The sequence below is a fragment of the Trichomycterus rosablanca genome, chromosome 12, assembly GCF_030014385.1.
Source record: "Trichomycterus rosablanca isolate fTriRos1 chromosome 12, fTriRos1.hap1, whole genome shotgun sequence".
NCBI classification, from domain to species: domain Eukaryota; kingdom Metazoa; phylum Chordata; class Actinopteri; order Siluriformes; family Trichomycteridae; genus Trichomycterus; species Trichomycterus rosablanca.
Window position 1 is genome coordinate 4,524,205 of NC_085999.1, and position 23,452 is coordinate 4,547,656.

Genomic DNA, 23,452 nt, shown 5'->3' on the forward strand with positions numbered 1-23,452 from the left:
TACTTTTGTTTTCACTGAACAAAAAAAGCAACCAAACACGCCTGAGAATAAAAGTGCTGCTGTTACATAAAGATTTACATACGAGGCTTATATATGTACAACAGCTGATACATTTCTGGACAACTCGCTGTGAAAATGCGCAAATGTTTATGAAGCGACAGAACATGAACAGAACAGCTTTGCTTTAAATAACCTGAAACTCACAGAGCAACAGATGGCGAGAAAAAGTAAAAAGAAGGAAGCAAAAGAAACAGATTTTACATTATGTGTGGAGGTAAGAGACTGTTAGGACATGCATGTTTTTATAATAATGAACAATAGCGTTGACCTGCATGTGTACAGCTGAGGACTGTAATACTGTATTATCAGCTTTAGGAATATAGAATATAAGAATAAATGTAGAATATAGAATGCCTTTATTTGTCATATATACATATACAGATGTACAGTACAACTAAATTCTTTGTTTGGAAGCTGGGGTCAGAGTGCAGGGTCAGCCATTGTACGACCCCTGGAACAAAGGGCCTTGCTCAAGGGTCCAACAGTGGCTGCATGGCAGAGCCTGGACTCGAACTCTTAACTTTTCAGCTCAAAGCCCTACCCATTAGGCTACCACTGACCTTATAAAGGTCAAGGTTGGGTTCTTTTTCAGTTATAGATGGTCTACAGGTTTAAAACGCGTTTAGGTAGTTTGAAAATAGTGATTTAACAACAATCTTTAGCTCGGTGGCACTGTCGCCTCACAGCAAGAAGGTCCTGGGTTCGATCCCCTTACTGTGTGGAGTTTGCATGTTCTCCCCGTGTCTGTGTGGGTTTCCTCCCGGTGCTCCGGTATCCTCCCACAGGCCAAAGACATGCAAGTGAGGTGAATTGGAGATACAAAATTGTCCATGACTGTGTTTGACATTCAAACTTGTGAACTGATGAATCTTGTGTAACCAGTAACTACCGTTCTTGTCATGAATGTAACCAAAGTGTGTAAAACATGATGTTAAAATACTAATAAATAAATAAAACAGTGTAAGTACAGTAAATAAGGTAAATAGACTAGAATAAAAAATATAGAAATATATTGACTATGAAATGCAATTACTATTATACAGCAGTATGACATTTGAAGGTCCGGGTTGGTTTCTCTTTCAGTTATAGATTGCCTAAGGGTGTAAAACAGGTTTCATTAATTACATCAAATAGTGATTTAACTAAAATCTTTTTGTATCTGTATAATGAATTGAATTATTATTAGATAATCAATTTCAAGGCACAGGAAATGTTAGTTGGTACAAATACTCTTTATACTTTTAAGTTATTTGCACTGTCTAAAAATACCTATGTTTGTAATGACTGCATTGCACTGGAGTATATTTAAATAAATCTAATTACTTTGCATACACATGTTCATTTCTTTAACTCTTTTAGCTTTCTGTGGTCAAGCCGTAGCTTAGTGGTTAAGGTACTAGACTAGTAATCAGAAGGTCGCTGTTTCGAGCCCCACCACTGCCACGTTGCTTTTGTTGGGCCCTTGAGCAAGGCTCTCAACCCTCAATTGCTCAGACTGTGTACTGTAGCTGTAATGTAAGTTGCTTTGAATGAAGTCGTCTGCTAAATGTTAAAAATGTAAATGGTCACACTACATATTTTATAACAATACCTGCCATATTTTTTGTTATCACAGAAAAAAGACAGTACTAAACACAACTATAGTAGTCAATGCATCTTTTTCATTGGCAGTGTGCTTTACACCAGTCCATCTGATTCATGGCATTGTACTTGATGATGTAAGGCTTACATGCACTTGCTCAGCCATGGAAATCCATGCCATGAAGCTCCTGGTGCACAGATTTAGTGCTGATTGCCAGAGGAAGGTTTGGAACTCTGCAGTTATTGAGTCACCAGAGCGTTGGTAACTTTTATGCATTATGTGCATTCTTATTATATCTTATTACAGTACCACCCTTAATTCAGTGAGCTCTTTAGAACGGCCCATTCCTTCACAAATATTTATAAAAGCAGACTGCATGGCTGGGTGCTTGTTTTTTTACACCTATGGCAATGGGACTAAATGAAACACCTGCATTTAATTAGTCTTTTAATAACATTTTGTATTTTTTTGTTTCCAGCCCAGCAGTGGTGGTCGACAGGCTCAAGTTCATGAGGTCAAGGTTGTGTCCCAATCTACATGGCAAGGCTGGAAGAGGAAAGTGGCTTTGCTTCTGCCCTACATGTGGCCGAGAGCGAGTGGTCCACTCCAGATTCTTGTGTTTTTGTGTCTCTGCCTCCTGGGAACAGATCGTCTCATCAATGTATTCGTGCCCATTTACAGCAAGAACATAGGTAAGAGGCAGTGGCTGCTGCATGACGTGAACTGGTAAACTTTAAAATCAAAGGTGGGTTGGGTGTAAAATGCAGCTTAAAATAGGTGAATCGACCAGCACTCCATGCAGTGTTAGTTATCACACACAAGAGGGCACAATATTCAAACTTATGTCAGTGTATGAGCTTTAGTAAATGGAAAGTGTGTGCCTTTACAATCTGTGTCCAGTTCTTTCATATTGCAATAAGTGGACTACAGTTATTTATAGAAATATTTCTGGAAATAACTCTGGTCCTGCACTTTACACAACTGTCATACAGGCAGTATATATGTATAGTTATTTAGCAGCATCTTTATATAGTAATAGTTACAGTTGTATAGTTATTTATTTTTACAGTCCGGGTCTTTTCTGTGTGGAGTTTGCATGTTCTCCCCATGTCTTCGTGGGTTTCCTCCGGGTGCTCCGGTTTTCTCTCACAGCCCAAAGATGTGCAAGTGAGGTGAACTGGAGATACAAAATTGTCCAAGACTGATAAACCTTGTGTATAGGAACTACTGTTCCTGTCATGAATATAACCAAAAAGTTTTTGAAAAATGACATTAAAATCCTAATAAACAAACAAATCTGGGCTTGGGACCAGCACTATTATACAGGCAATAGCACTGCTGGGATTCAAACCCCAGATCTTAGCAGTAGTGGACTAGTGTGATTTACACCTCTGCCACCTGAGTGCCAGTTTGTGTAAATGTATGCAGTATTTTATTTTTATTTAAAAGCTAAAATTGTAATCAGACAAAATTGATGTATAAAATGTTTTGACACACCAGGCCACATTATGTATAAGTAAATGCTGCGTCTTTAGCAAATTATTAAAATAAAATCTGCAAATGTTAATGCATAGTTAGTTTATATTCTTAAACTTTATGTTGTGCTAACTTGCCCTGACCAATTGACCATGTCCTCTTTGCAGCTGACTAATATACCACAAATAAAGTGGTTATAATGAAGTGGTATTTCATTTTACGTTTTTGTTCTTACTTTTAGTTGTTCTTATCCAGAGGGACTTACAAAAGTGCTACCATAGTAAACGTTACCTTACTCTAGTTTAAGTAGACAACAGTCAAAAAATACAAATATGCTGAAATAAATAATAAATAAGAGCATTAGTAAGTTCATGTCAGTTTAAGTGCTTAGTAAAGAGGTGATGAAGGTTTTTAATCGTCTTTTGAAGACAGTAAGAGACTCAGATGTTTGGACAGACAGAGAAAGCTTGTTCCACCACTTGGGTGCTAGAACAGAGAAGAGACTTGATGCTGGTCTTCCTCGAGTTCTGGGTGTAGGATCAAGTCGAGCAAGACTAGTGGCTTGGAGGTTGCGTGATACAGAGCGGGTTTTATTAGACCTTGAAGGTAGCTTGGGGCTGGTCCATTTTTGGCTTTGTAGGTGAGTAAAAAACTGAATGTGTGCAGCTACAGGAAGCTAGTGAAGAGAACGCAGCAGTGTGGTGATGTGGCAGTGGTTTAGGTTGGTTAAAAACCAGGCGAGCAGCTGCATTTTGGATGAATTGCAAGGGTTTAATAGCAGGCATGGGAGCACCTGCCAGGAGGGAGTTGCAGTAGTCCAAGCGCACATCCAACCCACATTTTGTACTCCGCATAATTAGTTATGTCACCTTCCCCAAATATTTCATACCAGACCCACAATAAGAAAAAACCCTACTGTTGTTTTTACTGTTCTGCTTTTTCACTAAATGGCTATACAAGATGATACTGTCTTAGTTGTGCAGACAGTGAGACTCTTAGCAAGTCAATATATGTCCAGATGTCACATTCGTAACACTGGCACTAACAGTAACTTGTGGTTACTTGTGGTTACTAGTATGAGAACAGGAAGGTAAAAAAATAATTCAAGCCTTTAAGTTTCTTAGCTCCTTGTTGTTTTGGGCCAACTGCATGGCAGACCGACTCAAAACCCCTGAGCGAAATCAAAGCCCTCCCTTCTCACAAGTCAAAAAGCATCTGACTCTTTTCAAAGGAAACATGGGACAAAGACCAACTATGCTAAACCTTTCCATGGCCCAAAGCTTTGTTTCACTCCTTTCTCCTGCCTGTGCACCCCTTCTTTATTCTTCCCCTTATTCTCTCCCTTGTCCTCTTTTTTTATTTTATACTCACCTCACGTTGAGTATCCTCATACTGCTGATCATTATTACTAATTAGGCCTCTGCCTCTTTCAAGTGAGCATCTTCCCCCTGCTGTCCCAGACTGACTCAGGTTAACAGCAGCCATGAATTTCTCTGTCCTTTCAGCGCTCTGACGGCTATAGTGCTTTCTGTGAGATGAAAGCAGTCCCGGAGAGAAGTGAGCTTTTGTCAGGCCGAGTGAGGTCGGTGGGGTGATAGGGGAGGTCACCAACCCTGCCAGTCACGATTAGGGGGCATTAGGAGCCTTTAGCAGAGTTAACATGCTGGTACAGAGGGCTTTTTGTCCACAGCCCCCTCTGCCCAATGCCAAGGCTGAAAATCAGCTCACTCGCCAGCACGGCCAAAAGAAAAGTTGGGTTTTTTTGCACTTGCATTGGCGAAATTTCCCTTTATAGTTTTTTTTTTTTTTTTGCTTTTCTTTAATTCCCCCACCTTTTCTTCTTTCTTTTTGATGCTTGGTGCACAATCCAAACGGCCATGAATGTAAATGAATAAAAAAAGGTCCGAGTTCTCTGTCGGCTCAGACGGAAGCCCTCCCTCTTTAATATATCATCCTGAGTGGGTATGCACCGTGGCTCCTCTGCGATGCTTTCTATTCTAAGCTCATGCATAAGTCAGTGAGACGAGGACAAAGAAGTGAACAGTCTTTAACTGAGGTCATGGACTTAGGTTTGGTTCAATGAATCTTTTATTATATGTGTTTCCTTACTCAGTAACCAGAGTTCAAGTTCAATTCCTAACATGCTGGTTCAGTCTAAAAATATTGTATCAACAAATACCACGTATTATATCAAGGGTTTTATTTTATGCAATACACATATATTAATAAACTTGTCATTTAGTTGTTAGGTGTTGCTCTACCTAGTTCATATACATGGATTTCATACTGTTTGACCCTTAGTATTAGCTAGGCATGCCTGACCAGACAAAACTTGTCCCTCTTCCCCCCAGTACAGGCCCACATGAAACCAGACCCTCACCTGCCTCAGTATTCAGCCTTATGTAATAAACTGTATCTGTGTGCTGTGCTTGTACATTATACAGTAAATCAGCTGTCAGAAAAAGAGACGTGGGGAACACTCGCAACCACAGTGTGTATCTACGTCCTTCTCAAGTTCCTACAGGGTGGGGGAACAGGTGAGCTGCAAACACACACACACACACACACACACACACACACACACACACACACACACACTGCATATTCTGCATCACACTCTCTCTGCCCCCTTTATTGCAACCCTTAGCTGAACTCCCAGACATGCTCTATGTAGTGCCAAAAGTTTATGGACTCCCATTTTAATTATTAGGTGTAATACTTTTAGTCACACCGGTCATAACCAGATGTATAAAATCTGAACTTAAACATGAACTTAAAGTTTCAAATGCTTTTAAGGCACTTTTCTATTCCAACATGATCATTAAGAAGTGTTTTGATGTGTTTGTAGTGGAATAATACCTGTGAACTGCAGAGCCATGACTTTATCCACTTTGTACACCTTTGGTATACATTACAATATAATTTGCAAGCCAGACATTATTTTCATCCAACATCACTGTCTAATCTCATAAATGTTTTTTGACTGAATGGGCACAAGCTCCTACAGACACACTGTAAAATCCCAAAAGCATGGAGGCTGTTATAGTTCACCGGAATGGAACTATCAGCCAAAGTGTTTAAACCTGGAGAGATTTTTGAAGTGTTAATAGTGTTAAAATAATCAGAATTTAATTAAATCCTGCTAGCTCTTCTTCCAAGCCTGTATGTTGGACCATTTCCGTGTTTGTCCGTAATTACTTGATGTACTAGAGATTACCAACTTTTGGTAAACGAAGTTTATCTGCTTTGCTACACACAGCCTTTATAACAAACCTTATAAGCAGTCACAGAATAAAACAGAAATTGTGACCCATCCAAGTAAAGATAAGTAAACCTCTCACGTTGAGTATGTGCTTTGTTTAACCTGCTTTTCAGCTTAAAAAAGTAATTACATACAGTCGCAGTTGGAAATATTCAACCCCCTCACCTTAAAGGTTATGTTGATATGTTTAGATTAGAATAAAAATGTATAACAAGACATTTCAGTAAACAGAAGAAAGTATTGTTACATGCAGGCAATTTTGAGAACATTAGTTGACCATAATTTTGAATAGACTGTTATTCACCCCCCTGCCTCAGTACTTGGTGAAAAATCCTTTTACCTTGTTAATTTTTGTTTATCTTTTTATCTCTGGTAGGAACCTCAGGCTTTGTCAGTAACATGCGCTCCTTTCTGTGGACACGAGTCCAACAGCACACCAGTCGCACAGTACAGCTTCAGCTGTTTGCCCACCTGCATTCACTTTCTCTGCGCTGGCACCTGGGCAGAAAGACGGGTGATGTTCTGCGCAGCATCGATCGCGGCACCTCCTCCGTCACCAACCTATTAAAGTAAGCTTGCGTCCTTACGTTATCTTAACATAAATGTCTGTACTGGTTGTGTTTGTCTAATAATAATAGTTTTTTATCTGTTTTACAGCTACATCTTGTTTACCATCCTGCCTACTATTGCAGACATCATCATCGCCATCATTTACTTTATCTCATATTTTAATGCCTGGTTTGGCCTTATTGTCTTCATCTGCATGTTCCTCTACCTCAGTAAGTTTAGGAATTATTACATAATTATTGTTCCATTTTGTTAAAGTATTCTAATTGCTATATATTGTTTGATTAGTTAACATTGATTAATGTATTATTTAATAGTCTTTATATAATATACTATGAGCTATGATAGCAGCATGATATGATGTTTGACAATCTTTATTGCAGTGTTGGCATTTGCAATAGTAATTAGTCCAAACTAAGAGAGTTGCAGTCAAAACGAAAATTATTAGTACTCTTGTAATTAATCATATTTTTTGTAATTAATTTGCATTAATTAAAGGTTAAAGTTCTCTCATTACCTTGGTGGAAGACTGAGCTAACTGACCACTAAAAAACCAATTCCATTACCTTTTTACCCATCTTGGCGGCATGGTGGCTCGGTGGGTAGCACTGTCGCCTCACAGCAAAAAGGTCCTGGGTTTGATCCCCAGGTGGGGTGGTCCGGGTCCTCACTGTGTGGAGTTTGCATGATTCTCCCTGTGTCTGTGTGGGTTTCCTCCGGGTGCTCCGGTTTTTCTCCCATAGTCAAAAGGCTTGCAATTGAGGTGAATTGGAGATACTAAATTGTCCATGACTGTGTTCGATATGACCTTGTGTTTTCTGTCATGAATGTAACCAAAGTGTGTAAAACAAGTTAAAATAAACAAACAATTTACCCATCTTTACCAGGGGTGCCAATAATTCTGGAACTGACTGGAAGTTTTTAGTAAATGTTGAAATAGGTTCTGGCATAAACCAAAAACTTGCTAAACTGAGTGCTGGCCTAACTTTAACTGTGACATTGTGCTGTAATATTACTGGGTAACTTGTCTATTATGTCTTTAGTGCTGACCATCGTCATCACAGAGTGGAGAACCAAGTACAGACGAGACATGAACACACAAGACAACAATGCAAAATCCAAAGCAGTGGACTCGCTTCTTAACTTCGAAACTGTAAGTCACAGCTGAGCAAATATCCCTCTACAGAGATGAGCTTTTTTGATGAGTGCCTGTTGTGTTTAAACCTGCATCACAGGGCATAAATGACAGCTGTTTTTCTTTGAAGGTAAAATACTACAATTCTGAGAGTTATGAAGTCAGGCGCTTTGAGGAGGCAATCTTACAGTATCAGGTACATTTCATTATAATTATCGTATTGATTTTAAAAGTTGAAATTAACCTGTTAAGGATGTTTGGGTAGTTCTATGCAGAAATACCACCAAGGTTTCTGGGCAAAGCTGTTCTCAAGATTAACACCTTTGTCATATAAACATATTCAGTGTACAGTACAATAAAATCGTTTTCCCATGTATCCCATTGTTTGCATTGTATGGCACCCCTGGAGTCATGAGGGTTTAGGGCTTTGTTCAGTGACCCAACAGTGTCTGCTTAGCAGTGTAGTCCATGTTTCAGCTTCTGTTTTGGGGGGAAAAAATAGACATCAAGTTTTCCATGCCAGAAACTGAACGGGCCACTCGGACTCCAATGGCGCATCTGCTTTAAGTGTGTTGCAGTTCTCAATTTCTATTTCTATAGAATTAAGAAGTCACATTTTTGTATTGCATTTTACATATACATCTACAAACACAAAGAAAAGCTGGGACCTTTTGTGAAGTGTGTAGGTTATAATGTGGTTGTTTTAACTGAGTCCTTTGTTATGGCTTTTTCCTCAGTCCTCAGAATGGAAAAGCAGTGCCTCCCTGGCCCTCCTAAACCAGACCCAGAACGTCATCATCGGCTTTGGCCTGCTGGCTGGATCTCTGCTCTGTGCTTACTTTGTCACAGTGGATCAGTTTCAGGTGCAGTTTTCAAGTGCAATCTTCTCACCTTTTAGTCCTTATATTGTGTATTCATAATTAAGCGTATTTTAATTATTACAAATGTTGTTTCTTATAAATGAAACTAAAATATCAATATTGACATGCTAAGCTAGAAGCTAGAAGAATAATTGATTAATGTAAGGTCCACAAAGCTATGCGGTGGCCTACGAAAAAAAACTCAAGCATGCAGGTTTTAGAAATGCAGATAAATTGTGACGCTAATTTCGATCTGTAACCTAAAATTATTAGCATTCACACAACTTTGTCTAAATAATTGTGGCCAATATATTAAGTGATGATTTTTTTTATAAACGTGACTAGCTTTACAGAGAAGATTTTTTTTCTTTCAGTGTAATTCTGTGCACTAGAGTGTAGACTATATTTAATCTAGTTTAGTTCTGTATGCATGTGCATATTTGTCTTATTTTACCTAAATAATATGTTCTAGGTTGGAGACTATGTTCTGTTTGGAACTTACATTATCCAGCTCTATGTTCCTCTCAACTGGTTTGGCACTTACTACAGGTAAAGTAACATTTATACATCAAATTTTACTGGTTTAGAATTAAAATGCAAACAAAAAATACACAAGCCAGAGATTCAGGGTTTAAATCTCAGTGGTGCCATCAGCTGGTTGGGAAAGCCAGGTCAATAGATGCACTTATTAGTGCACTTTTAGTGCTGGTCCCAAGCCCTGGTAAAAGTTAGAAGTGTTGTGTCGGGGGGCGCCCAGGTGGCGCAGCGGGAAATTCTGCTAGCACACCAGCGCCGAGATTCTGAACTCCCCGGGTTGAACCTTGGTGTTGCCACCGTTCGGCTGGGCACCATCTAACGGGCATAATTGTCAGTGCCTGCAGCAGACACGGTTCTGCTAGGGCGGGATGACTGGACTATGTGGGTGGGATCTTCAAACACTGTGTAAGGACCCTGATTAGCAGATAGAGGCGCCTGTGCAAAGTGCATGGATGAAAAAGGGTTCAGCCAAGGACTGCGTGGGGGTCGGAGGAGGCGTGAGCAGCATTATACCCACCTCGACTGCAATCAGGGATCCACCAGCAGCAGAAGACAAATTGACTACACTAAATTGGGAGAAAATGGGAGAAAATGCATTAATAAAATAGAAAAAAAAAGAAGTAGTGTTGTGTCAGGAAGGGCAATCAGTGTAACAACTTTGCCATATCATGTATGCAGACCAGAACAGTCGGCTGTAAGGGTACCCTAAAATACAGGACCAGCCAAAAGGTAAAAAAAAAAAATATATATTAGATAATAAATTTGATTTCTTTCTTTAGGCTCATCCAGACTGCTTTTGTTGACATGGAGAACATGTTTGAGCTCCTAACAGAAGAGGAAGAGGTGAGAAATTAACACACTTAACCTACTTATAGTAGGACTGCATTTAACAAGCTAATTGTCTCTTATGCTGAATTTAATCCACATTTATTGTCACTTTTTAGTGTGTAAATAACAGCACATGTAGTTTAAATGAACTGAATAACAATGTGATCATGTAATATTGCTTGTAGCTGGTAGCTGGTGATTGGTACATTTGCAACATTTTCAGGCACTTTTGTCCAAAGTGATTTACAGTTGGGACTGTATAGAATGCAAGGAAATGAGGGTTGCGGACATACCTTAGGGGCCCAAAAACAATACTCACTGAACTACCACTTCCTTTCTATAGTCGGGAGTTTAACAAAAGTCATGTCCCTTTTTAATTCATTTCCTTGTGGAATCACCTTTAGGATTTTAGAATATCGTTTAGTATTGAATAGGTGCCGGGTGTGTGCGTTTGTGTGTGCCTGTGCCAGAGTCTCCATGCTGGTCAGGACTTGGGGCTTGGCCCCATCCGGTGGGAAACCTTTCCACAAAAACAGTCAACCAACACCCGGCAGCACCGCTCAGCATTCACAGCTCCTTTAGAAGTCATTGATATGGTAATGATGGAAAAATAAATGAAACAAAGCATTCTTTAGATGTTTCGATTTCTTTGAGTATATCTGGCAACCCTGTAACTGTTGCGTTATGGATTTCTGCACACATTTCTGCACAACTGGACCTGAAATTTTGCCTCATTTTACATTTTTATAAAACAAATTACGTAAATGTAATACTTAAACAGCAGAAGTTATTAACCCTGTTTCACCTTCTGTTTCTACAAATACAGTGCCTTGCAAAAGTATTCGGCCCCCTTGAACTTTTCAACCTTTTGCCACATTTCAGGCTTCAAACATAACGATATGAAATTTTAATTTTTTGTGAAGAATCAACAACAAGTGGGACACAATCGTGAAGTGGAACGAAATTTATTGGATATTTTAAACTTTTTTTAGAAATAAAAAACTAAAAAGTGGGGCGTGCAATATTATTCGGCCCCTTTACTTTCAGTGCAGCAAACTCACTCCAGAAGTTCAGTGAGGATCTCTGAATGATCCAATGTTGACCTAAATGACTGATGGTGATAAATAGAATCCACCTGTGTGTAATCAAGTCTCCGTATAAATGCACCTGCTCTGTGATAGTCTCAGAGTTCTGTTTAAAGCGCAGAGAGCATCATGAAGACCAAGGAACACACCAGGCAGGTCCGAGATACTGTTGTGGAGAAGTTTAAAGCCGGATTTGGATACAAAAAGATTTCCCAAGCTTTAAACATCTCAAGGAGCACTGTGCAAGCGATCATATTGAAATGGAAGGAGTATCAGACCACTGCAAATCTACCAAGACCCGGCCGTCCCTCTAAACTTTCAGCTCAAACAAGGAGAAGACTGATCAGAGATGCAGCCAAGAGGCCCATGATCACTCTGAATGAACTGCAGAGATCTACAGCTGAGGTGGGAGACTCTGTCCATAGGACACAATCAGTCGTACACTGCACAAATCTGGCCTTTATGGAAGAGTGGCAAGAAGAAAGCCATTTCTCAAAGATATCCATAAAAAGTAACCTGGGAGACACACCAAACATGTGGAAGAAGGTGCTCTGGTCAGATGAAACCAAAATCGAACTTTTTGGCCAAAATGCAAAACGTTATGTTTGGCGTAAAAGCAACACAGCTCATCACCCTGAACACACCATCCCCACTGTCAAACATGGTGGTGGCAGCATCATGGTTTGGGCCTGCTTTTCTTCAGCAGGGACAGGGAAGATGGTTAAAATTGATGGGAAGATGGATGGAGCCAAATACAGGACCATTCTGGAAGAAAACCTGTTGCAGTCTGCAAAAGACCTGAGACTGGGACGGAGATTTATCTTCCAACAAGACAATGATCCAAAACATAAAGCAAAATCTACAATGGAATGGTTCACAAATAAACGTATCCAGGTGTTAGAATGGCCAAGTCAAAGTCCAGACCTGAATCCCATCGAGAATCTGTGGAAAGAGCTGAAAACTGCTGTTCACAAACGCTCTCCATCCAACCTCACTGAGCTCGAGCTGTTTTGCAAGGAAGAATGGGCAAAAATTTCTGTCTCTCGATGTGCAAAACTGATAGAGACATACCCCAAGCGACTTGCAGCTGTAATCGCAGCAAAAGGTGGCGCTACAAAGTATTAACGCAAGGGGGCTGAATAATATTGCACGCCCCACTTTTCAGTTTTTTATTTCTAAAAAAAGTTTAAAATATCCAATAAATTTCGTTCCACTTTATGATTGTGTCCCACTTGTTGTTGATTGTTCACAAAAAATTACAATTTCATATCGTTATGTTTGAAGCCTGAAATGTGGCAAAAGGTTGAAAAGTTCAAGGGGGCCGAATACTTTTGCAAGGCACTGTATGTGTTATATACAGTAAGGATTATTCTTATATATAAAGAAGAACATTTAAAGGTCAAATTATCTATAGTAGGAATAACCTATGAGGGCTCAGTGATTTGTATTATATCACTAAGACATCCTGCATTCATAGTCTGCATTCCTGTCATGGAGCTTTGGGCTATCTAATGGAAGGTTGTGGGTTTGAATACCAGGTTTCTTGTGCAGACACTGTTGGGCCCTTGAGCAAGGGCAAATCAGCTTGGCTTCAGGAGCGTCATTCCCACAGGCCCTGTTGTTGTAGTGTGGTGTTGTTATTATGCAGGTTCTTGTTTGTATTTTGTGAATCTTTATAAGGTGTACTATTACTGTTGATATATGTAACAAGCTACTGAGGCCTTAATTTTCTTTAAGATTAATAATCTATCTATCTATCTATCTATCTATCTATCTATCTATCTATCTATCTATCTATCTATCTATCTATCTATCTATCTATCTATCTATCTATCTATCTATCTATCTATCTATCTATCTATCTATCTATCTACCTACCTACATTGACCCTGCACTCTCACCCCAACTTACAAACAAGCAGAAATATACAAATAAAGAACTTCTATACATATGTACTATACATGTGTGTCTGTATATATGACAAATAAAGGTTTTCCATCTGCCGAACCAAGTTGTTTCCTAATGCCCAAAAAATCTGGGCTTATTGCTTTACTGGGGCAGTCATACAACATTAGATTGGAAAATGCCAGTTTTAGTAATTTCACGATCCTTTGCACCTGTAAGTAGGCTGTTTAATAATCTGTTGTTCCCACAGGTGAAAGATGATGAAAATGCAGTAAATCTCCTGTGTACTGAGGGGAGAGTCGATTTCCAAAACGTATGCTTCAGGTACACTGCAGGGTAAGTTGAAACACATCATAGTAATTTAACAATAATACCAAACCAAGACCAAAACAATTAGATAAACAGTGTTGATAATCAGTGATAGATGCTTGTCTTAAAGTTTTTTTAATTATAATTTTAGTAGTAAATACTGCATATACACACATTCTGTCTTGAAAATAATTTATTCTGGAGAAATGTGCTTAACTCCAGCTCTAACCCTCCTGGGGCAGCTGTGTGACAGTGGTATCCTCCGGCTTGCATGTTTAGCCCCTCTATGGTGTTGCTTGACGGGCTATATAAAAAGAGAGGTTAAGACACTTTACATGTTTCTCGGGAGGCATGTTAGCTGTTATGCATTTGAGGGCAAAATTGGGAGTAAATTGGGAGAAATTGGGTAAAATCCTAAAAATATACAGCCTCTTTTGTACATTTTTAATCACCAGCAATACCCCCTGGTAAGTGGGGTGGGGGCAGTTTTAGGACACTATTGTGAGGCTTGCACAGATTTGCTTTTATTTTTATTGTGAACTTACTAAACACAAATGAAACCTTGTCTAGTAGCATTATTACGGCATGTTGGAACAGTACAGACAGTCTATAGTACTAAGTTTGTTAGCTGATTGGGTTGTGTATATCCATAATGTATATCCTATGTCTTTATTATCTTCATTGCAGGAAAGACATCATTAATGATGTGTCATTCACCGTGATGCCTGGTCAGACAGTAGCTCTGGTAAGGTCTCACAATGTTTGCTGTAGTATTGAAAAGTTACATGTACTGAAAGTGCACCATCACTAATTTTTGTCTTTAATACATGCTTCAGGTGGGACAGTCAGGATCAGGCAAAAGCACCATCCTACGGCTGCTCTTTAGGTTTTACGATGTACAGGAAGGCTGCATTCTGATTGATGGTCAGGACATCACAAAGGTGAGCATTTTTATTAGGATATGGTTCTGCCAAAACATTCAAATCCTTCCTCAAAAATGTTCATGACATTTCCTATGTGGTAACAGTTGTGTGTGACTGTAAGTGCTATATAATGATAGGCTAATGGTCATTATATGGGCAGGCATAAAAACCTGAGTAACTTAAAGGGCCAAATCATTATTAAAATGCGACTGGGTTGAAGTATCTTCTAAACAGCAAAGGGGTGCTCACAGGCAGTTGTTGTTGAAGTACCTACAGACAGTGGTCCAGACCGGTGTTTGGAGGCCAAGACTTATTGGTGCCAGAGGACATAAAGGCTATGATGTCTGTAGGAACCAACATAAGTCAAATAATAATTTGTTAGCCCACCACCAAGGAGAGATCGAGCTCTCGGTTTCGAATCTCACCAGCACTATGGACCTAGTCAGGTGTCTACCTTGCACAAATGGCTGTGTCTAAGAAAGGAAAGGTCAGCAGAGGTTAAAGATAAATTGGACCTGTGTCATCTGATTAAGGTGCGATGTGAGTGCTGAATGATTCACAAGGGAACAGTGTGACTCTCTGTGTGCTGTCTAATGAAATGAAGGTGCTGACAACTACACATCTATTAATATTATAATAATATTATTACAGCAATGAAGTTTTAGTTCTGGCTGGGTCATAAAAATGCTTATTTAATTGTGACTATTTTCTGGCAGCACTTTTGAGGCATTTAGCAATTGTCTTGTAAACCTGCGTCTATTCCCGTCAGTAAACATCTGCTTGCATCGACTGTTCGTGTTAATGCTGCGTGTCCTTGTTTGACACACAAAAGCCTTGATTTTCGAGACTGTTCTGTGACTGATGTACCTGCAGTTCAGCCACCCACTATTTGGCCTCTTTAAAACCTCATTTTTTACTGAAGTCTCACATATTAAAGTTCTTCTTCACAGAGTTTTTTCATAGCTGATACACACTGGAAATCCATTAAAAAATCTGCAGCTGGTTTTGTAATCACTTTAAAGTCAGGCTCTGCTTTTCTTGGCTGTTTGTATTATTCTGTCCTCCACCTGTATCCTTATTGTAATACGCAGCTGTATTAACCATCTTTAAAAGTAGTCTGCTAATGCTCTCAACAGTATATTGTGGTGGAATTATTATAATATTAATGTTATGTTTTCTTGCCAACCTAGTTTGAATCAGGTCATTTTAGTATGTTCATCACTGCCATGAACATCTTAAATATATATAAAATCCTGTTATTGAAATACACGGTACTCAGTATTAGCACAATGAACTGAATTTAAAAAATAATGCATAGTTTAAATGTCCCGACTGACAATAAGGATTAAAATGTTAAACACTAACTGCTCAGCTGGCGCAGCAGTAAAACACGCTAGCACACCAAAGCTGACGGATGGGAACCTCATAACTGATGCAATCACGACCTCTGCTGGGTGATTGATGCACAGAGTCGGGGAATGCTGATCAGGGTGTGGCTCTCTGTACACAAAGCTGATCCACATATAAACTCGCCTCGTGCAGGTGAAAAGATGCAGTCGGCTACTGCACACTTGTCAGATGGGGCATGTGTCAGTTCGCTCTCCTCAATCGGGGCGGGGCTCAGCACCAGTAGAGAGGAAGCATAACGCAATTGGGTAAAAATTGGACGTGCTAAAAATCGGGAGAAAAAAGGAGAAAATGCATTTAAAAAATAATAAAAAATCTATATTAAACACTGATTATATAAACAAAGAACATAATAAATCTGGTGTCTGCCAACACATGTAAATGTATAAATATGGATAATAATTATTTATTGCTTTCTTTTATAGTCTTAAGCTCAGAATTTGTGAGATTCAGAGATAATGATTGTGACAGATCTACCAGTTATAGAACATCTAGTGCAAAAAACTTTACAGCTATGAGTGAGCCGTCTTTAAAATGTGTTTAAAATACCGTTTATTCAGCATAACTCAGCAGATTTTTGCACTTAGAAGAATAAATAGTGTCAATCAGTACAAAGAGGAATAGAAGAAAACAGCCACTTTTACATAATTAGGCTCAATTAAACCAAGATTGGCATTAACAGTTTTATCTCACATTGCTGATGCTATAATATGTTTTATAATATGTATGTAGCACTGTAGCCTCACAGCAAGAAGGTCCCGGGTGCTGTTGGCTGGATATAATTTTGATTGGTGGACTATTCTCAGTCCAGCAGTGACAGTGATGTGTTTAAAAACTCCAGCAGCACTGCTGTGTCTTATCCACTCATACCAGCACAACACACACTAACACACCACCACCATGTCAGTGTCACTGCAGTGCTGAGAATGATCCACCACCCAAATAATACCTGCTCTGTGGTGGTCCTGTGGGGGCCCTGACCATTGAAGAACAGGGTGAAAGCAGGCTAAAAAGGTATGTAGAGAAACAGATGGACTACAGTCAGTAATTGTAGAACTACAAAGTGCTTCTATATGGTAAGTGGAGCTGATAAAATGGACAGTGAGTGTAGAAACAAGGAGGTGGTTTTAATGTTGTGGCTGATCGGTGTATAATAATGCTTCTGTGTTTTGTTACTGGTTTTAGGATAAGAGGGATCCGATGTAAGCTTATAATTCTGACTTATTTGATAAAGTATTATACAAACAGATTCTTAACATACTTGCTGTGTTATTAGATATTCTTTGTTGTTTAAAATTCTGAGCTGCAAATCACTCTGTATCCCGACTTTCATTAGCACTGGTGTGACCTGCTTACCGTGTGGAATCCGTAAGCTTGTAAAGCCTTTGAATCCTTTAAATCAAAGCAACTTCCTAACCTAACAGCATATTACCCATCTTTCCTTTCTCAATTATATACAAAGTCATTTTCCACCTTCAGTAAACACTCAGAAAGGAGTAACTGATATTTAGGGCACTGTGTGGTTTTGATGACTACCCCTATTTAATACCAAAGTAAAAGTTTTTAATTAGAATCAACCTTTTAAAGTAATGCTAATCCAAGCCCTACACGCTAAATCATGAAACGTTTTAATTATAGTCAGGTTAAAGAAACCACACCATTCAAAGAAACCACATTTGTTTACATAAGCATTCATACTATTAAGATTTTAGTGTTTCTTTCAGTCAGTCAACCAGCCTGTGGTAAATAAATCAGTCTAGCGCTGGTAAATAATGAATACAGAGCTTTATATCCTTCTGAAATGAGTTGTGGCTCATATGCACAATTCACTGCTGTTTGCTGGTGGAAGCCACCTAGAGTTCATCCTTCATGTCTTTCTGTCACTACTAGCCAGTGTTTCCTCACCTGATTGGTAGCTTTTTACAAACTACAGTTTACAGACAGCATTTTTACCTACACATAATTGCAAAAACTATTAGTTAAGATGTGTTTTTAGATGCTTCACATTCTACAGTCTGTAAAATTACTAAATGATCCAAACAGTTTTCTGTGCACAAAGGTCAGGGCCAAAAAACAGTTCTGAATTCCTGTGATCTTCAAGATCCTCGGCTGGTACTACATTAAAAACCAGAAGGCTTTTGCATTAAATATAATCTAATGACCTAAAATTACTGTAGGAGATGGTGCAGTACACTGCTGCGTCTACAAATAAAAGTTGCCTTATAACAAACACTTTAGAAACACTGACGACTTTTTGGGATCAATATTGTCATAGACAGACAAAATAGAAACCTGTGCTGTGGTCTTGACAAGTCTACCTATCTGCTTTTTAAAATAAAGGACACGACGCCCAGGTGGGGCAGCGGGATATTCTCTAGCACACCAGCCCCGAGATTCAAAACTTGGTGTTGCCACCGGCCGGCCGGGGGCTATCTAGCAGGCAGAATTTGTATTCATATCACTAAAAAAAAAAAGTATCAGATCCTCCAAGCTAAGTGGGTTTGTAGTAATATTCACTACTTTTTAGTAGTGTCTTGGCTTAATTATATAGCACTGTCACCTCACAGCAAGAAGGTCCTGGGTTCGATCCCCAGGTGGAGCGGTCCGGGTTCTTCTGTCTGTAGTTTGCATGTTCTCCCTGTGTCTGTGTGGGTTTCCTCTGGGAGCTCCGGTTTCCTCACACAGTCCAAAGACATGCAGTCAGGTTAACTGAAGATACAAAATTGTCCATGACCGTGTTTGACATCAAACTTGTGAACTGATAAATCTTGTGTAACCAGTAATATATATTATTTATATTATATATATATATATATATATATATAAAGAACACTTCTTTAGACCAGCGATCCCCAACCTTTTTTGCACCACGGACCGGCAGGGGCGGAGGGACTTAAAATAGAATAACTATACTGCTCACAAATGAGCTTTTTTTTGCTGCAACGAGACACTGCTTCCACCTGGGGGTGATATGAGACGATAAACACCCATGTGTTGGAAATAAAAGCAGTGTTTTAATGACTGATGTAGCAATCTCTAATTATTTATTCTTCCTGTGCGGCTCGGTAGTAAATGACCCACGGACCGGTACCGGTCCGCAGCCCGGTGGTTGGGGAGCTCTGCTTTAGACCACCGAGGAACAGGACTTCATATTGCTACCAAAGTTAAGGTCTACGTTATACTCTGAGGGTGTTTTAGTGCTGATTAGTTGGGCTAATTTGCACTTGGGTGAAGGCCCCGATAATGCTAGGACTCATACATTTGGATCAGCTTCATCTTTTTCAAGGATGTCCCATTTTTTAAAAATGTGTTGCAGATATAAGATATAAAATTGTTTAGTTAAACACTAAATATCCTCTCTTAGTATTACTTTCAACTGAATACAGAGCAATACAATTTGATGTCTGTTTTTACACTTTTCGGAACTGTCCCAGCTTTTTTGGAAATGGTGTATCTTTTATTGGTTAGTAAACAGAAATGTATTTCATGCAGCACTTTTGAAAGCTACATACCTGCTTTGTATTCCTCCTTACTTGTCTTGCCTCTTATTAATATTTTTGTCATTTTTGTTTTGCTTTTTGCTGGATGTTGGTTACATCTGGTTCCCCTCACAAAGAATTAGCATGGCATTAAGCCCAATTTAAAGTTCCAAATTTACCGATAATCAATATCTACACCAAGACGCACTCGTCAGCTTGAACCGTGCTGCAAGGTAAGCAGTTTATTTAGCCCAGGATTAGAATTGCAGATGTGCAGGTAAAGCTACAGTTTGTGATCATGTGCTGAATGATTTCTGCTCTGCTATTGTAATCTATCTCTGACTTGTTTTTGGGCTCGGTGACAATGAAAACTTTCTCTGGAAATCCCATTTCTCAAGAGACTGCGCTAGTCAGCGAGTCAAATACTTGGATAACTTGCACATGGAATTAGAAGAAAAACATCCTCAGTTTTGCCTCCTCTCAAATTCTCTTTTTTGCCGTCTTCACTGTCGTACAGCTTGACTGCACATTCCTGTCAGATTAACATGCACGGACATCAGCAGGAAGCATGAGTTGGGCTCGGCAGGCCTCGGGGAGTGTGAGTTTTCTCACAAAGCAGGCATAAGAGGCCATCGCTTTTATAGAGCAGCTGTCATCAGTTTAGTTTCTCATTCATGCATACAGCAACACTAGACTGTACTCTGTTTTGTACTTGCTGGTAAATGGGTGGAATTTATTAACACTGGTAATGAAATGTTGCCTAAACTTGCTTACAAAAATGCAGCTCAGGTTCATTTTCAGTATTTGAAGAGAGGGGCATTCATTAAGTTATTTTGTTGTGAAACTGATTTGCAATAAATACGGGAAAATTAACCTTTTAGAATTATTCTGATCTTTACCCAGTGCTTTTATAATACCAGTAGCAAGATAGCTCATTAAAAAGCACACTTCTTAATGGCTTTCAGTTGGTGAAAGAGGAATAAGGGTCTGGTGATGGTTTTTATTATTTGGACTGGTTCTACTGAATGGAAATATTATTTCACTGACATTTTTAAGAACTGTGTGCTTTCAAATTTGTGTAAAGAGTGACAGCATTACTGTTTCAATAGTCGATAAAAACATTTTTGGAAGAAGAGCTTGATAAGCCTGCACAGAGCCTTGTGTTTTTTGTACCAAACCCAACATTAAAATGATTGCACTCACAAGTAGCAATCATAGTGAAGGTGAAAAGCTTAATGTACTTGGGCATATTAAAGAAGAATTTAATTAGACAACAGATTAGCCAATAAACAAAATTTGGACATTTGTACATGCCAACAACGCCAAACGTAAACCCAGAGTACTGGCTGGGTTATAAAAAAAAGGTTAAAGGTGCTTGCGTGGCCTAACAATCTCCTGACTTGAATTCCATTAAGTGTTGGAAGGATTTAGAAATTTTAAAAAACCACAGGAGACACACTCATAACCTTGAAAGATTGAAGATGGTTTCCCAAAAGTAAATGGGCTAAACTGTAGCCCCAATGCTTCAAAAAGCTCATTATTTTTTTCCACTGATCTCTTAAAGATCTAATTGTCATCAACAGCTTAGCACTAATGTATAAGTCAAAAGTCTATTTGTGTATACATTTAGAAGAAATGTTTACTGAAATTATATAACAAATTATATACGTTTTTACTCTTTAGCCCAGTGGTGGTTAAGGGTGCTAATAGTGGTTTGCATTTGCCACTATAACAAGTCTTGAAGCATTGCATCCAACCACTTTCTTGGTGACTTAGCCAAACAGGGTCTACAAATTCTATTAAAAAAGCATACATGTAGAAAGGATGACTCCAACTTTGGCTTAATTCTAACTGCAATGTTAAATATATAGCGATACATCAATAAGCCATAATGCATTCATCATTCTGGAGTACTTTCCACTTACTGCTTAGGTACTCTTAACAAGGTAAAACCACCTTCAGCATCTTCAGTCATGAAGCAGCAACAACAATTTATCTGTGTTCATATCACAAAAATAAAGTATCAGATCCTCCAAGCTAACTGGGTTTGTAGTAATATTCACTACTTTTTAGTAGTGTCTTGGCTTTATCTCTATTGCACTGGTGGCTCAGTGGGTAGCACTGTCGCCTCACAGCAATAGGACCCTGGTTCTTTCTGCCTGTAGCTTGCATGTTCTCCCCATGTCTGCGTGGGTTTCCTCTGGGAGCTCTGGTTTCCTCCCACAGTCCAAAGACATGTTAACATCAGGTTAACTGAAGATACAAAGTTGTCCATGACTGTGTTTGACATTAAACTTGTGAACTGATGAATCTTGTGTAACTAACCAGTAACTACTGTTTCTGTCATGAATGGAACAAAAGTGTGTAAAACATGATGTTAAAATCCTAATAAATAAATACAGCACTGTTGATAAAAGTACAGGAATGCTTTAATACACAACTTCAACTCACAGTGACACGTAATTAGTTTCCATGTCCAATAGTCCAAAATGGTATAAAGAGGAAGTTGATCCTGATGAAATGTTCCCATTGTAAACCAGATGCCTGTGATTGTTGGTCACAGGGCTGCACACACTCACCCCTACACTCCCTCACACACCCTGGAAGTGGGAAACATCTGTTGGCTATTCTTTGTGCTCATTTCTCAGGGAAGAGCCTTTACGGAAATAATGGATCAACACTCGAGTCCCTGGGCCTTTGATGGTAAGGACAGCTCCAGGCTGTTTTTGTTCAGACTGCGGTCACTGATTCAGCTTTCTCGGTGCACTTTAGCTTAGTGCACTGTTTAATGAGAACACGCCAGAGGAGCCAGATATGTTAGTATCTTAATTACTATCCAAAGTTGCTTCGCAGTCTAATGGGCAGAGTGGCTGTAAGCTGGGAAGCAAAATGATGATAATTAAGGCACCTTAGTCATTTACATTTTCGACATTTAGTAGACGCTTTTATCCAAGTGACTTGCAGTTTTGTGACAGTATATATTGTCTAAGCAATTGAAGTGAAACAGTGAAACCTGACAGTGGTGGTGCTTGAACCAGCAACCTTTTGATTACTAGTCCAGCACCTTAACCGTTACTACTTTTAACACTTTTAAGTACTTTTAATAACGTTTGATTGTGAAGAATCAAGGCTGTTTGCAAACACGTTGACAGCTGTGGTAGGACAAGCTGCAAACGATTAATCCTGTAAGCCAACACATGCCACACAGACACCTGATAGGTCATGAGGTCTCTTAAACACACTCAGGTATTTTCCCTCCAGCATAAAATCAGGTGGCATTACCAGCCTAGATTCTGTCCCATTGACAACCGTTAATTGCAGCTAGTTCATCTTCACAGGTTTTGAGTCTTAAAATGAGAAAATTAAATTATATTGGCTAACAATGGCTTATCTTTGATCTCAATTTGTGCTTTAGTATCCAGATTAAAGTGAGTAAGTAAAACACAGCATGCCCATGACCCGAGCATTCTGTATTGCACTGTGCCACTAAGCAAACCTCACTGAAATAGACACGTTTTCTTGCTAAAACAGATGCAAGCCAATCAGCTCTTTCTAGATGCTTTACTCTCACCACAAAACACATAAACAGTGGAAGGATTAGTGTAATACAACACACAGTGACCATAGTGTTTGTGAAAACGAACCAATGAACAGAGTTTATTCCTAGACTAAAGATTAAGGATTTAATGTGGGCATTTCCACTGTCTTAATTTTAATGAATGTCCAGAGATGTGAACTAGTCAAGTCAAGTCAAGTCAACTTTATTTATATAGCGCTTTTTACAATATACATTGTCTCAAAGCAACTTTACAAAATCCAGGACCAACAGATACAAAAACCCCTGTTGAGCAAGCCGAGGGCGACTGTGGCAAGGAAAAACTCCCTGAAAATTACAGGAAGAAACCTTGAGAGGAACCAGACTCAACAGGGCCCATCCTTCTTGGGTGGTCTGGAGGATACTTTAAATAAATACACGATTTACACAAATCATACAAACACAGAATTGAATGATCTAAAAGTCATACAGTGGTAATAAA

At 39.1% G+C, this 23,452-nt stretch overlaps 1 protein-coding gene across 1 annotated transcript in view; it reads left to right on the forward strand.

Annotated features, from left to right (window-relative positions):
* Positions 1–214: 214 nt before the first annotated feature.
* The window catches only part of abcb6b (ATP-binding cassette, sub-family B (MDR/TAP), member 6b), a 41,352-nt gene continuing 18,114 nt past the window's right edge, over positions 215–23,452 (forward strand). Inside the window, exons 1-13 of the mRNA XM_063006325.1 lie at positions 215–274; positions 2,121–2,334; positions 5,563–5,655; positions 6,757–6,949; positions 7,038–7,159; positions 7,991–8,100; positions 8,213–8,278; positions 8,820–8,945; positions 9,415–9,491; positions 10,259–10,322; positions 13,548–13,633; positions 14,294–14,351; positions 14,443–14,547. Coding sequence (XP_062862395.1) covers positions 215–274; positions 2,121–2,334; positions 5,563–5,655; positions 6,757–6,949; positions 7,038–7,159; positions 7,991–8,100; positions 8,213–8,278; positions 8,820–8,945; positions 9,415–9,491; positions 10,259–10,322; positions 13,548–13,633; positions 14,294–14,351; positions 14,443–14,547 — 1,374 coding nt within the window. The remainder of the gene's footprint in view (positions 275–2,120; positions 2,335–5,562; positions 5,656–6,756; positions 6,950–7,037; positions 7,160–7,990; positions 8,101–8,212; positions 8,279–8,819; positions 8,946–9,414; positions 9,492–10,258; positions 10,323–13,547; positions 13,634–14,293; positions 14,352–14,442; positions 14,548–23,452) is intronic.